This window comes from Ranitomeya imitator, chromosome 8 (assembly GCF_032444005.1).
Source record: "Ranitomeya imitator isolate aRanImi1 chromosome 8, aRanImi1.pri, whole genome shotgun sequence".
Classification (NCBI taxonomy): domain Eukaryota; kingdom Metazoa; phylum Chordata; class Amphibia; order Anura; family Dendrobatidae; genus Ranitomeya; species Ranitomeya imitator.
This window is the reverse complement of record NC_091289.1, coordinates 178,979,227-178,994,841: the sequence shown is the minus strand read 5'-3', so window position 1 is coordinate 178,994,841 and position 15,615 is coordinate 178,979,227. Positions and strand designations below refer to the sequence as shown.

Here is a 15,615-nt window from a genome sequence, read left to right as displayed (position 1 = left end):
AGCCCTCTAAGAACCCTGCCACCTTTATTTTTACCTGCCCGCAGACATCTTTGCGGGATTTATTGTCTACATCCTGAACGTCCTGCCACTTCTCATTCTGTGACTCTCAACTACATTTCTCAAGAGTCATGGCCGTTTGTCCCACACCTCACACACTGCATTTCCTGAGATGCCCACTCCACCTATATACTGAAGCACCATCTTGAAACTTCTATACAGTCTCAAGATGGATAAATCTCTGCACACTCAGTTTCTCCTTCCTATCATTCATAAAAATAAACAAAGGCTTTAACACAAAATGTTAGCCTTGATGAAACGGGGACAAAGTTTTTCTAGAAGGTTGGAAAACTTTTCATTATACAAAGATATTGTGAAGAGACGCAGCGGGTCATCTCACTGAAATAGTCAATCATTGTGATCACCAAATCTTAAAGAGGGGTTTCAAATAAAGTTAGTGTGGAAGAAAGGGAAATAAGATCTCTTTTACCTTCAGGGACCAGACCAGCAGAACATTACCCTGCACTGCACACACCTGCACTCAGCGATAACGGCATTTCTGCAGCACATCAAACCTCTAAGTAAAAGCGCCTGACAGTGAGGAATTCAGTAATCTCTAGTGGCATGTGAAGAATTCTCATTGCTAGACAGGAGGCTCAAAAAATATCCCCAAGGCAAAAAATTGGAAGATCCAAGAAATACTTTACTCCAACATTATATTACTGATCCTGTACTGATCCTGAGTTACATCCTGTATTATACTCCAGAGCTGCACTCACTATTCTGCTGGGCGCAGTCACGGTGTACATACATTACATTACTGATCCTGAGTTACATCCTGTATTATACTCCAGAGCTGCACTCACTATTCTGCTGGGCGCAGTCACGGTGTACATACATTACATTACTGATCCTGAGTTACATCCTGTATAGAGCTGCACTCACTATTCTGCTGGTGCAGTCACTGTGTACATACATTACATTACTGATCCTGAGTTACATCCTGTATTATACTCCAGAGCTGCACTCACCATTCTGCTGGTGCAGTCACTGTGTACATACATTACATTACTGATCCTGAGTTATATCCTGTATTATACTCCAGAGCTGCACTCACTATTCTGCTGGTGCAGTCACTGTGTACATACATTACATTACTGATCCGGAGTTATATCCTGTATTGTACTCCAGAGCTGCACTCACTATTCTGCTGGTGCAGTCACTGTGTACATACATTACATTACTGATCCAGAGTTACATTCTATATTATACTCCAGAGCTGCACTCACTATTCTGTTCTAAATGGTTATACTGAGAATTAGAAAAGATTTTTCACCCACCATCATTACAAAAAACATCATTTTTATCTGATACCACCCCACAATCCTCAGAATTACCTTTCTCAGGTCTGTGAGCCCGTACTCTACGGCGGCAGTGAGAACTTCCAATGCCTGCAGAAGATAAAGGGTTAATACATGTGACATGATTGACCTGACCGAATGAGCACAGAGCGCCGGCGAGTGACCAATGTAAGTGTGTGACCATATTGGTTTTATATATGAACTTGTCAGGTCCATTGGCTCATTGTAGCATCCCCCTAATGTGGTGTAATGGAGACCCCCTTTTATCATTCTCCATACTATCTAGTAGGCCTGACGGAAAGTTTGTAGGAAGTGGACAAACCCTTTAAATATAACGCTGGATTTGCTTTTTGCTGTCATAAGGCAGTATTTTTCTTCAGGGGTCACACAACAAGTCTCCGAATATTAACCCATCTGGTCTCCTGTCGGACCCCCGGCTTTTGTACTGTAGAATGGAGTAATGGCCTCTGTCTACAACATCTTGTGTAACTTTTTATTTTTAGTGCGATTGTACAATGTCCGTCACCTTATGACACAGATCTGTGCAACACAAAACTTCCAGTAAAATCAAGAAAGTCATCCATGATAAATATCAGACCTGGGGTCATCGGCATCTGCAAAGTGACAGCCAACCAATATGGACACCTCCCTGCACCCCCCGTTACAAAGTTGTCACCCGGCCATAGATCTGCTTATAAGAAATCTGTAATGTCCGCCATATTGTTACTCACCCATCTTTCCTAGAGACGGATATAAGCGGAATGATACTTGTAAGAACCTGAGAGGAAGAATGAAGAACTCATAGGAGCGGCACTGAGGCTATGGGCCGGTATAAATGCCCCCCACCATCATTAACCTTTTTTTTTTGCTTGTGATTTCATTTTAGAGTATAAAAGCGGAAGTGCAAAAATGGGAAGAAATAATTCAACCCCTTTATTGCAGCCGCTTCCTGCACTATTGCAGCACAGAGAGGATGCACGTCCAGGCGGCCGCCATGCAAGTGAATTACCGCAGGTCACCGCGGCGGAAAAAGAATGTCACAACTGAAAGAGGACTTGTCTTCTAATCATTTATAGTCTGTGTTCTCCCATTATTCCCTGCTCTGCAGATTTATATGGGAGGGAGCTAGAAGTCTGTTCATCCTGAGCCACCCGATTCACGATTCATCCTCACTCACCAATCCAGATGTACAATGATCCAGATCATTTTAATTGGATAGTCACCCGCAGGGTGGATTTGATTTAAATCTAACTGATTTAAATCACGATTTAAATCACTAGTCAGTAAGGCTTGATTTAAATCAGTGATTTAAATCAAAGTTTCTACCTAACTGAATTTGACTCCGCAGAGGTCCCAGCCTCTTCTTCACAGCAAAAATGTTACAACATGAACAGAGTTGAGAAAAAAAGACCTTAATCCTATTGTTCTACAAACCTATGAATACAGAATCAACCCCTTCAGTGCCAAGTCCAAGAAGTTAGACAATATGTTTCTGATTGTTTGGAGTGGAATAGATCTGCACAACACAAGAAGAATGTGAATCTAAGTGTGAGGAGGAGGAAGGGCAAGCAGACAAGAAAATGAAAATGAAACTTTGAGCACAATACTGCAGCATAGCCACAGACAGACAAGTCTGGATCTGTTTGTGTGTACGATCTGAGGTTTATTACATTCTTTCCTTATAATGGCAGCTGGCCGTAAAAGAGACCCAGTTTGGGAATATTTTAATGAAGCTCCTTCGCCTATCGGTAAGGCAGGCATGCGTGCAAAATGCAAACGATGCAACAAAGAGATATGCAAGGCCTGGTGGCGCGAATGAGGCAACATCATGAGAAGTGCGGTGATGAAGATGACTGGGACCTCTGCGGAGTCAAATTCAGTTTTGAGAACTGCGTAAGTAAAGCGAGCGTCTGTGATAATATAGGAGAGAAACTGCCCACTAATCCTACAGAAACCTCTGGAAGAGCATGGCATTGTGAATGTTACACATATACAGCCTTTATTCTACTGAGTTAAACAACTCAGCTTTATCTCATGATGGAAGAACCTTTGGATGGTAAAATATTTTCCTCAAAAAGCAGTTTATTGAAAAAAATCCGATTTAAATAAAAAAAATCCGATTTAAATAAAAAAAATCCGATTTTTTTGATTTGTTTAAAAAAAAAACATTGATTTTTATCCACCCTACCCACCAGATTGAAGAGTCAAAGATCGTCTTATGCTGGAAGTGCTGTGCAATGAAGCCACCATGCTACACATCTCATAGACTATATGTGCCCACTGCACCACCTGCCACCATAAATACCCATAATGGGGGGAGTCAAAGAACTTAAACAATGAAAAGTTCTGCAACTTTCTAATTTGTCAGTATTTTTATGATGTCTCCTTGATGTCAGGAGCATAGGTATAATAGGTGCAGGGGTTGCAATCGCACCTTGGCTCTGCAGCCTCAAGGAACCCAAAGGATCCCTATGGCCCATATGTAAAGACTTTTACAATTAAAGACCCATGATAGTTGGGGGCCCAGGTAGAGAATTTGCATTGGGGCCCACAAGTTTCAAGTTACGCTACTGATCCTGATCATTTCCTGCGTGCACAGCAGAGAGCTGGTTACAGTGTATCAGTGAAAAGTCACACTTGCACATTGTAGTGAGGTCTATATCCCCCTGTGCACCCCGATCTGCCTGTTGTGCAGTACAATCTGTCCAGATACTCACTATCACACTGTCCAGCGTCACACTGCTGGTGTAGATGAACTCTATGACTGCCAGGAAAACCTCAGGCTGAACGTCTGCCAACACGAAGGGGACCTGCATCTCCTGGGGGGTCTGCGCTGCCTTCAGCTGCCCGCTGAACATTCTGTGGAAGACTTTACAGCGACACATCAGGATACAGCGATGAGCGTGGACCACCTGCCGCTGCTTCCCCACCACGAATGAGACGTCGCTAGAAAACAAGATCCAACAGCGGCTTATGAGACTGAGCAGATGTCAAAACACTGCATCTAATCTAGTCATCCATGATACTGTCTGCTGAGCTGCTGTATCTAATCCAATCATTTGTGATACTGTACCTAATCCAATCCTGTATGATTCTGTTTGCTGTATCTAATCCTGTGTGCTACCGTCTGCTGAGCTGCTATATGTAATCCAATCATTTGTGATACTGTACCTAATCCGATCATATAATCAAATCCTGTGTGCTACTATTTGCTGTATCTAATCCTGTGTGTCCTACTATGTGTGATGCGGTTTGTACAGCCATTATATCTAATTGTATTCTATAAAACAGTCATGGCCAAAAGTGTTGGCACCATGAAAATTGTTCCGGAAAATGAAATATTTCTCCCAGAAAATTATTCAATTACACGTTTTGTTATATACACGCCTATTTCCTTTTTGTGTACTGGAACAACACAATGAAAAATCAGAAAAAAAAAAGGCAATTTGGACATAATTTTACACAAAATCCCAAAAATGGGTTGGACAAAAATGATGGCACCCTCATCTTAAATATTTATTTGCACACCCTCTGGTATAAATAACTGCGATCAAATCGCTTCCTATAACCATAAACAAGCTGGTTATTTGTCAATGCATTTCAAGGTGATCATTGTGGTTAGTCCTTATGAAGAGGTATGATCGCCTTAAAACGCGTTGACAAAACCGCATCCATATCTCATCTGGTTTCCTATTGTATATTGGATCCTCGGCTTTGCGGGTTTTATATCCACTTTCATCTCCAACTTTGCTTGCTATCTGTTTGGTGGATCTGTAGCAGCCAACTCTGCTTAATAACTAATAAAGGGGTTGTGACTTTCACAACCCCCTCAGGTGAGCACAGCCCACTTTAAAGGGAACCTGTCACCCCGTTTTTTCAGTAGGAGATAAAAATACCGTTAAATAGGGCCAGAGCTGTGCTTTACAATAGGGTCTTTTTTGTCCCCTGATTCCCTACCTATGCTGCCGAAATACCTTACAAAAGTGGCCTTTTTCGCCTGTCAATCAGGCTGGTCAGGTCGGATGGGCGTGGTCACAGCGCTGTTTCTCCCCCACATCTTGCTTATGTTCCCGTTGGTGGCGTAGTGCTTCTCGCATGCGCAAGTAGTGCAGCTGTAGAAAAAGAGCACGCTCGCCGCTATTCAGCGGTTTCTCGGTGGGCGCGGCCATCTTTCTGAGGCTGCGCGTGCGCAGATGGAGTCTCCTACTTCCCGGGGCTTCAGGCAAATGGCCGCGGGATGCCGCGCGTGCGCAGATGGACATCGCGGCGGCCATTTTCCTGAAGCCAAGTTCGAATCTCGGCTTCAGGAATATGGCCGCCGCGATGTCCATCTGCGCACGCGCGGCATCCCGCGGCCATTTTCCTGAAGCCCCGGGAAGTAGGAGACTCCATCTGCGCACGCGCGGCCTCAGGAAGATGGCCGCGCCCACCGAGAAACCGCTGAATAGCGGCGAGCGCGCTCTTTTTCTGCAGCTGCGCAGTGCATTCGGCACTTGCGCATGCGAGAAGCACTACGCCACCAACGGGAACATAAGCAAGATGTGGGGGAGAAACAGCGCTGTGACCACGCCCATCCGACCTGACCAGCCTGATTGACAGGCCAAAAAGGCCACTTTTGTAAGGTATTTCGGCAGCATAGGTAAAATCAGGGGACAAAAAAGACCCTATTGTAAAGCACAGCTCAGGGCCCTATTTAACGGTATTTTTATCTCCTACTGAAAAAACGGGGTGACAGGTTCCCTTTAATCTATCGTTTGTAATCTGGATAAGACACCATAGTGTTCATTGCCATTCCAGTTTTTATCTAAACATGTTGCACAGTCAAGTCACCCAGAGCCACAGGCAACAAAACATCATTGAACCTCCAACATATTTGACTGTAGGTACTGTGTTCTTTTCTTCATGGTCCACATTCCATTTTTGGTAAACAGTAGCGTGATGTGCTTTACCAAAAAGCTCTATTTTGGTCTCATCTGTTCAGAAGATGCTTTCCCAGAAGGATTTTGGCTTACATACATTTTGGCAAACTGCATTCTATTTTTTTAGGTCTCTGTGTCAGCAGTGGGGCCCTCCTGGGTCTCCTACAATAGCAGTTCATTCAAATGTTGACGGATAGTTTGCGCTGACACTGATGCACCCCTGAGCCTGCAGGACAGCTTGCACTTCTTTGGACCTTGATTGGGGCTTATCCACCATCTGGACTATCCTGCGTTGCAACCTTTCAATTTTTCTCTGCTGTCCACATCCAGGGAGGTTAGCTATAGTGTCATGGGTTGTAAACTTCTTGATTATGTTGCACATCGTGGACAAAGGGAACATAAAGATCTCAGGAGATGGACTTGTAACTTTGGGATCGTTGATATTTTTCAACAATTTTGGTTCTCAAGTCGTCATTCAGTTCTCTTCTCTTTCTGTTCTCCATCTTTAGTGTGGAACACACAGATACACGATGCGAAGATTGAGATAATTTCTCCCCATTTTATCTGGTTTCAGGTGTGATTTTTTAAATTGCCCACACCTGTTACTTGCCACAGGTGAGTTTGAACGCGCATCACATGCTAGTGAAAACAAATTGTTTACCCACAATTTTGGCTGGTCTATTTTTGGGGTTTTGTGTGAAATGATGTCCAGTTTGCCATAACTGTAGTACTGTCTACTGAGATGCTGTATCTAATCTCATTATGTGCAATATTACCTCAAGAGGCCCTCTTTTTATAACGTGGAAAAAAGTAACTCTAGAAAAGAGAATCAACAAGACACACGAGGGGGAGACCCCCTGCATGTACAACAAGATGCCCAAGGTAGTGACCCATACCTACATGATGCCCCACTGGATGACCCCCACCTACAAGACGCTTCAGGGGGTAACCCCCACCTACAAGACACCCAAGGGGGGTGATCCCCACCTACAAGACGCCCTAGGGGGTGAGCCTGCACCATGAGCGGACAGGCCCGAAGTTAATAATTCTTTGCACAGGTCACAGCTGCAGACAAAATCTTATCAACAGATTATTAAATATTAACAGAAATGATCCAGCCAGAGCAAATCACTGATGGCAGCAGTGATGAATCATTCCTGTGCACAGGAGGATCAGCGTCTGAGATCATCAGGTAGAGAACAGTATATCATGAGACAGGACCAGCGCCCCCCCCACAAGAGTAACAGGTGCAGCACTCCCTACAAGAGCGACAGGTGTAGAACGCCCTACCACGAGAGCGACGGTTGCAGAGCCCCCCACAAGAGCAATGGGCGAAGACCCCCCCGCAAGAGCGACAGGTGCAGCGCCCCCTGTAAGAGCAACGGGTGCAGAGTGACCCCCCAAGAGAGCGATGGGCGCAGAGCCCCCCACAAGAGCAATGGGCGAAGACCCCCCCGCAAGAGCGACAGGTGCAGCGCCCCCTGTAAGAGCAACGGGTGCAGAGTGACCCCCCAAGAGAGCGACGGGCGCAGAGCCCCCCCCACAAGAGCAATGGGCGCGGAGCCCCCCACAAGAGCAACAGGTGTAGCGCCCACCCGTAAGAGCAACGGGTGCAGTGACCCCCCACGAGAGCTCCCCCCCCCCGCAAGAGCAATGGGCGCAGAGCCCCTAGCAAGAGCGACAGGTGTAGCGCTCCCTCCCCCCCCCCCCCCCCCGTAAGACCAACGGGTGCAGAGTGACCCCCCCACGAGAGCGACAGCCGCAGAGCCCCCCACAAGAGCAATGGGCGCAGAGCCCCTAGCAAGAGCGATGGGTGCAGCGCCCCCCCACAAGGGAAACAGGCGCAGCGCTCCCAACAAGAGCGACAGGTGCAGCGCGCCGTCACTCTCATGGGAAACGCTGCGCCTGTCGCTTTAGTTGGGTGAAGTGCTGTTGTGACAGCCTCAGCATCCTCCACGAGAGGGGAAGCCTTAGCCTCCACATGGCAGGGATAGAAGTTGAGACAAGAGCAGCGACAGTCGCAGCGCCCACAAGAGCAGCGACAGCCGCAGCGCCCACAAGAGCAGCGACAGCCGCAGCGCCCACAAGAGCAGCGACAGCTGCAGCGCCCACAAGAGCAGCGACAGCTGCAGCGCCCACAAGAGCAACGACAGTCGCAGCGCCCACAAGAACAGCGACAGCTGCAGCGCCCACAAGAGCAGCGACAGCTGCAGCGCCCACAAGAGCAGCGACAGTCGCAGCGCCCACAAGAACAGCGACAGCTGCAGCGCCCACAAGAGCAGCGACAGCTGCAGCGCCCACAAGAGCAGCGACAGTCGCAGCGCCCACAAGAACAGCGACAGCTGCAGCGCCCACAAGAGCAGCGACAGTCGCAGCGCCCACAAGAGCAGCGACCCTCAAAATAAAGTGGCCCCCATATGATTTTGCTATCAGACCCCCCTCCCAGTACATGTATTATACACCTGCGCCTGTGCTCCAGGGTCCTGCCGGCGCCATATTTAGGCAGCATACACCCCTGTGAGATATATTTAGCGGCGGACGCCGTTGTATTGTGTGGGAAGTGATTGTGGCAAACAATGACAACATCTGCGTCACACGACAAACCGTCCCTCCATCATGGTTACCTCACGCCCGCGCTCCACACCGACAACTTCCTGCAGTCGCAGCAAAATTTCACTTGCTGCTGCGACGTGTAGGAAGATGAAAAGCTGCAGAGTCAGCGACCGAGCAACCGACCGACCGGGGGAGGCCAGAAAACACCCGACCGGAGCCTTCACCTCTCTGGTGCTCGGCCACACAGTCGTATCAGCCCATTCTAGAATAGTAAGGTCGTGCTGTTGTCAGCCGGCCGAGGGGGCGCTGCTGAGTGCTGCAATTCACCGTGACCACCAGGATTTCCACCTTTCATGCAATTCTGCTGATGAGAAAAAGACACAGCGCCAAAACCTCAGCGACAAGAGGCGATTAACCCTCTCCTTACACCGGTTATCAGTGAAGGTCTAACCGGTGTAAGGAGAGGGTCAGTAGAGAAGTGGGAAGTTAGAGAATTGCTAGAAGGGGCAGAGTCCCAGCAGCACAGAGGATTTCAGGAAGGAGGGAACAGACTACCTGCTACTTTTGTGATTAGTGCAAGATTAGGAGAAGGGGGCACTTTTTTTTTGCACAGACATGGCTGCTCTTGGCCACAGGGCAACTGAGGGAACCGCAGAGCTTTCCTAACAACACTGGGTGACCCCTCTGTGGCTGTAGCCCCCGGGTGGTGCCCCCTCCATAGCCGCACACACAGCTGCCAGTGACGGAGGCCTGCACTGCCCACATGGGCCCCAGCTCCTCACCCTGGCAGGGCCACTTACCTGAACTGTGCATTGTTAATGAGGCCCCTCAAGGCAGGGGGAAGGGATGAGGCGTCCCCCTGCAGAAAGACCCCAACCTTCTCAGGAGGGTGTGACATGGCTGCACATGGAATCCCCCCACAGAGATCCCCAGACAGCCAGGAAATGCCTGATGTGGAGGCTGGAAAGCAGGGCGGACTCCTGCAACCAGAGCAGAGTGCAGCCCAGACAGAGTATCTAATCCTGTCCTGTGTGATACTCTGCTGAGATGTGCATCTAATCCTGTCCTGTGTGATACTGTCTGCTGAGCTGTGCATCTAATCCTGTCCTGTGTGATACTGTCTGCTGACCTGTGTATCTAATCCTGTCCTGTGTGATACTGTCTGCTGAGCTGTGTATCTAATCCTCTCCTGTGTGATACTGTCTGCTGAGCTGTGCATCTAATCCTGTCCTGTGTGATACTGTCTGCTGAGCTGTGCATCTAATCCTGTCCTGTGTGATACTGTCTGCTGACCTGTGTATCTAATCCTGTCCTGTGTGATACTGTCTGCTGAGCTGTGTATCTAATCCTGTCCTGTGTGATACTGTCTGCTGAGCTGTGTATCTAATCCTGTCCTGTGATACTGTCTGCTGACCTGTGTATCTACTCCTATCCTATGTGATAATGCGTGCTGAGCTGTGTATCTAATCCTGTCCTGTGTGATACTCTGCTGAGCTGTGCATCTAATCCTGTCCTGTGATACTGTCTGCTGAGCTGTGTATATAATCCTATCCTGTGTGATACTGTCTGCTGAGCAATGTATCTAATCCTATCCTGTGTGATACTGTCTGCTGAGCAATGTATCTAATCCTATCCTGTGTGATACTGTCTGCTGAGCAATGTATCTAATCCTATCCTGTGTGATACTGTCTGCTGAGCTGTGCATTTAATCCTGTCTGGTGTGATACTGTCTGCTGAGCTGTGAATCTAATCCTATCCTGTGTGATACTGTCTGCTGAGCTGTGTATCTAATCCTATCCTGTGTGATACTGACTGCTGAGCTGTGTATTTAATCCTTTCTGGTGTGATACTGTCTGCTGAGCTGTGTATCTAATCCTATCCTGTGTGATACCATCTGCTGAGCTGTGCATTTAATCCTTTCTGGTGTGATACTGTCTGCTGAGCTGTGTATCTAATCCTATCCTGTGTGATACTGTCTGCTGAGCTGTGTATCTAATCCTATCCTGTGTGATACTGTCTGCTGAGCTGTGTATTTAATCCTCTCCTGTGTGATACTGACTGCTGAGCTATGTATCTAATCCTGTCCTGTGTGATACTGGGCTGTGTATCTAATCCTGTCCTGTGTGATACTGTCTGATGAGCTGTGTATCTAATCCTGTCCTGTGTGATACTGTCTGCTGAGCTGTGTATCTAATCCTATCCTGTGTGATACTGTCTGCTGAGCTGTGTATTTAATCCTGTCCTGTGTGATACTGACTGCTGAGCTATGTATCTAATCCTGTCCTGTGTGATACTGTCTGCTGAGCTGTGTATCTAATCCTATCCTGTGTGATACTGTCTGCTGAGCTGTGTATTTAATCCTGTCCTGTGTGATACTGACTGCTGAGCTATGTATCTAATCCTGTCCTGTGTGATACTGTCTGCTGAGCTGTGTATCTAATCCTGTCCTGTGTGATACTGTCTGGGTGACTCTGCTGTGACCCTCTGTGTGTGTTTCCAGTCTGGAGGCTCTTGCTCATTGACATGACATTCCTGTGCAGACTCAGCGGGTCAGTCTCCAGTACAGCGATGAGTCACAGACTGCACCATGGTCACAGCATTACAATGTGCAGACAATCCTCAGCCTACAAACCCTGGAGTTCTATCTGCTCCTGGAAAAGTTGGATGGCAATTAGTGATGAGCGAATATACTCGTTACTCGAGATTTCCAGAGCATGCTCGGGTGTCCTGCGAGTATTTTTTAGTGCTCGGAGATTTTGTTTTCTTCGCTGCAGCTGAATGATTTACATCTCCTAGCCAGCTTGATTACATGTGGGGATTCCCTAGCAACCAGGCAACCGCCACATGTACTTATGCTGGCTAACAGATGTAACTCATTCAGCTGCGGCGATGAAAACTAAATCTCTGAGCACTAAAAAATACTCGGAGGTCACCCGAGCGTGCTCGGGAAATCTCGAGTAACGAGTATATTCGCTCATCACTAGTGGTAATCAATATGAACACCGGACAGCAGTAAAGTTCCCACAAAGCGTGGCTTCCATGTAGCCATGTGCAGATAATGTCAGGTTTTTGTGGGTCATGTTACTGGACTAAAGTACTGGCCCCTGCGGGGTGTAAATGCCCAAAAAGTAAGATTTACAGGAGCACAGAGTATTTCAGAGAGGGAATGTGCAGGAACCAGGGATCCCAACAGCATAAAGTATTTCAGAGAGGGAATGTGCAGGGACCCAGCAGCACAGAGTATTTCAGAGAGGAGGGAATGTGCGAGAACCTGGGATCCCGGCAGCACAGAGTATTTCAGAGAGGGAATGTGCAGGACCAGGGATCCCAACAACACAGAGTATTTCAGAGAGGGAATGTGGTGGAAACAGGGATTCCAACAGCACAGGATATTTCAGAGAGGAGGGAATGTGCAAGAACCGGGGATCCCAACAGCACAGAGTATTTCAGAGAGGGACTGTGCAGGAACCAGGGATCCCAGCAGCACAGAGTATTTCAAGAGTACACAGTGTCACTAGTACAGGACTCTTGGTCCCGTTAATTAAATGCGAACTGTTCCCCAATTATCAGCCCAGTAATAAATAAAATGCGATCGCAGAGGGAGGTGGCATGCGGTGTCCACGGTGACCCGGTATTTGGGCTGGCCCCGGGCCCGGGCTCAGCCGGCACCAAGCTGTCTCCTCTGTGGCAATGATTTACAGTGGCCGGGGCAATGATTAATCTGGGGACGAGCCCGGGCATGCCGCTACTGCCCCTTATAAGACCAGGGCTGGACGGGTATCGCAGGAGCAGAGAGGACCCCGGACATACTGCCACCCTGCTGCTGGGCACACAGGTAACACATTACTATTAACCCCTCAGGTGACTGCAGGCGGAGGGGCCACTATGAATCTGTCCCACTGGGCATGAAATTGGCAATTTTGTTACACGATTCACCTGTGAAAACTGCACAAAATGATCAAATGTGGTTATGAACTGCACCGTGTGAACGGACCCCAGTCGTACAGTCACTGGACATGAGTTTGGGGTGAGTGATCTGCGTCCATTAACCATGAACATGCCACAGTGAGAGGTGATACATTCCAGGTCACTGTCATGTGGAATGAATCCCTGAGATGTCAGAGGAAGCAGAATGTAGTGCAACATTGCACAGACAAGGCATTCATCACAGGCTTAGATACACAGCTCAGCAGACAGTATCACACAGGATAGGATTAGATACACAGCTCAGCAGACAGTATCACACAGGATAGGATTAGATACACAGCTCAGCAGACAGTATCACACAGGATAGGATTAGATACACAGCTCAGCAGACAGTATCACACATGTTAGGATTAGATACACGGCTGAGCACGCAGTATCACACAGGATATGATTAGATAAACTGCTCAGCACACAGTATCACACAGGATAGGATTAGATACACGGCTCAGCAGACAGTATCACACAGGATAGGATTAGATACACAGCTCAGCAGACAGTATCACACAGGATAGGATTAGATACACTGCTCAGCAGACAGTATCACACAATATAGGATTAGATACACGGCTCAGCAGACAGTATCACACAGGATAGGGTTAGATACACAGCTCAGCACACAGCATCACACAGGATATGATTAGATACACAGCTCAGCACACAGTATCACACATGCTAGGATTAGATACACTGCTCAGCAGACAGTATCACACATGGTAGGATTAGATACACGGCTCAGCAGACGGTATCACACATGGTAGGATTAGATACACAGCTCAGCAGGCAGTATCACACAGGATAGGATTAGATACACAGCTCAGCAGACAGTATCACACAGGACAGGATTAGATACACAGCTCAGCAGACAGTATCACACAGGATAGGGTTAGATACACAGCTCAGCACACAGCATCACACAGGATAGGATTAGATACACAGCTCAGCACACAGTATCACACATGCTAGGATTAGATACACTGCTCAGCAGACAGTATCACACATGGTAGGATTAGATACACGGCTCAGCAGACGGTATCACACATGGTAGGATTAGATACATGGCTCAGCAGACAGTAGCAGTGGACCTGGATTAGCTGCAGATTTCCAGATATGAATGGACTTCCCTTGGTCGGGGGTCCGCAGACACTTTCTCCTTGGAATTACATTGACATTAGTTTCTAAGATGACAGTGCTGCGGATAAATGTATCTTCCACCCTTTAATCCCCTAAGTATCTGATCGTCTCTACAACTAATAATGAACATGTTGTAGCTTGCTGCCTTATATCTCCGGTTACTCTGTCTCCAGGTAATGGGCAGGACATGTATCACAGGCTTAGATACAGGGAGAGCTGCCCTGGAGGGGGTCATATGATAGGATGAATGTTCCCCTTCTACCCCAGGTACCCGCTGCCATCCGCCCAGGAGATTGCTGGATATCAGCGCCTTCATGAGAACAGGGAGGATTCCAGCTGGGACATTGTAGCAGAACTTCTGCTGGGTGAATGTTCTCTGCGGTTTCCTGCCATTGTCACTAATGATGTTATATACTTCTCCGTGGGTTCTATACATTTATTACAGGGAACGTCATCTGGAATCGGTGACATCCGTGATCTGTTTCTGCTCTGCACACCATTTTCATGACATCTATCCCTTTAGTGCCACCTTGTAGATGTAGCTAGCCTGCGAGTCAACCCAAACACCCATCTACAAAGGCTGGAAATTCAGCCTGACCCTACAGTCCAGTCTGTTACAGTGTGTCAGCATAGACAATCCTGCCTTGGACTCCGGGCTGGTGAATATGGTCATATTGGGCTGTCAGAAAAAGTTTTGTAACTTTTTATGTGTCTCGTCCAGTTCCGCCAACTTTTTGCAGTGCACCCTTCATTTGGAGTGGGGTGCAGTATATTGGAGAGTTATACTTTTCGTTATACGATGTTTGCGCCTCCTTTATATGATGCAGTTTTCTTCTCTCCCGGTCTCCAGGGCAGGACAATGGCAGATAACCCTCCGTCTCCCTCTGAGGACAGTACGACCCTGGGTGCCGCAGGCGACGCTTTTTCCAAGTCAGGTCCTCTCTCCAGCCGCCGCCTCTCTCACTCCATAGAAATGCCACCGCGCCAGCTGGCACGTTTGAGAAGCATCGAGGAGCGCCCCGCCATGTACTCGCGCCGCAGCTCGGTCGTCAGCAACATGAACGTCCCATTCTCCCGCAAGAACTCGCTGTGTACAATGGGCTCCAACAGGCGCTTGTCCTTGGGGCCCTGGGCGCATTATGGACGAGTTAGTTTCTCAGGTCTTCCCCTCTATCAGCCCATTAAGGAGATTCAGTATGAAAACACATTCAAGATGGGCCCCGACCTGGACTTCAGGTTCAACCCATGCCGAGCCCAGAAAGCTCTAGAGACCATCCTGAGGAGCTACCTGGTGGACGCCAAGTACAACCCTATCACCAGCGGGCAGCTGGCCCAGAATCTGTCCGACCTCATCCGCAGCAAACTGAAGGAATTCACCCCTGCCCGGTACAAAGTGGTCTGCAATGTCTTCCTGGGCCAGATGTGCCACCAGGGGGTGCAGGTGTCCAGCCGCTCCCTGTGGGACCCCCAGAACGATCATTTTGCCTCAGCCTCATATTCTAACGCCTCCTTGTTTGCGGTGGCCATGGTGCACGGGCTGTACTATGAATAATGGCAGCACTCATGGTGTGTAATAAATTTATAGTGTGCACATGTGTTGTGTATATGGTCAGGGGAGCACTGAGGACCCCAAAGCAAAAATAAAAGGCAGACATGCTTCTATTGAT

The 15,615-nt window shown here is 48.0% G+C and overlaps 2 protein-coding genes across 2 annotated transcripts in view; one reads left to right on the top strand and one right to left on the bottom strand.

Moving 5' to 3' along the window:
* The window catches only part of BTBD19 (BTB domain containing 19), a 26,886-nt gene extending 17,052 nt beyond the window's left edge, over positions 1–9,834 (bottom strand). Inside the window, exons 1-3 of the mRNA XM_069737993.1 lie at positions 9,631–9,834; positions 4,076–4,304; positions 1,395–1,448 (exon numbers count right to left, since the gene is read on the bottom strand). Of these exons, the coding sequence (XP_069594094.1) occupies positions 1,395–1,448; positions 4,076–4,304; positions 9,631–9,728 (381 nt within the window). The 5' untranslated portion in view covers positions 9,729–9,834. The remainder of the gene's footprint in view (positions 1–1,394; positions 1,449–4,075; positions 4,305–9,630) is intronic.
* On the top strand, positions 9,631–15,615 carry DYNLT4 (dynein light chain Tctex-type 4). The gene is made up of 2 exons (XM_069737994.1): positions 9,631–12,665; positions 14,799–15,615. Exons 1-2 carry the CDS (start codon positions 12,543–12,545, stop codon positions 15,498–15,500), a joined length of 825 nt encoding a protein of 274 aa, XP_069594095.1. The 5' UTR covers positions 9,631–12,542; the 3' UTR covers positions 15,501–15,615.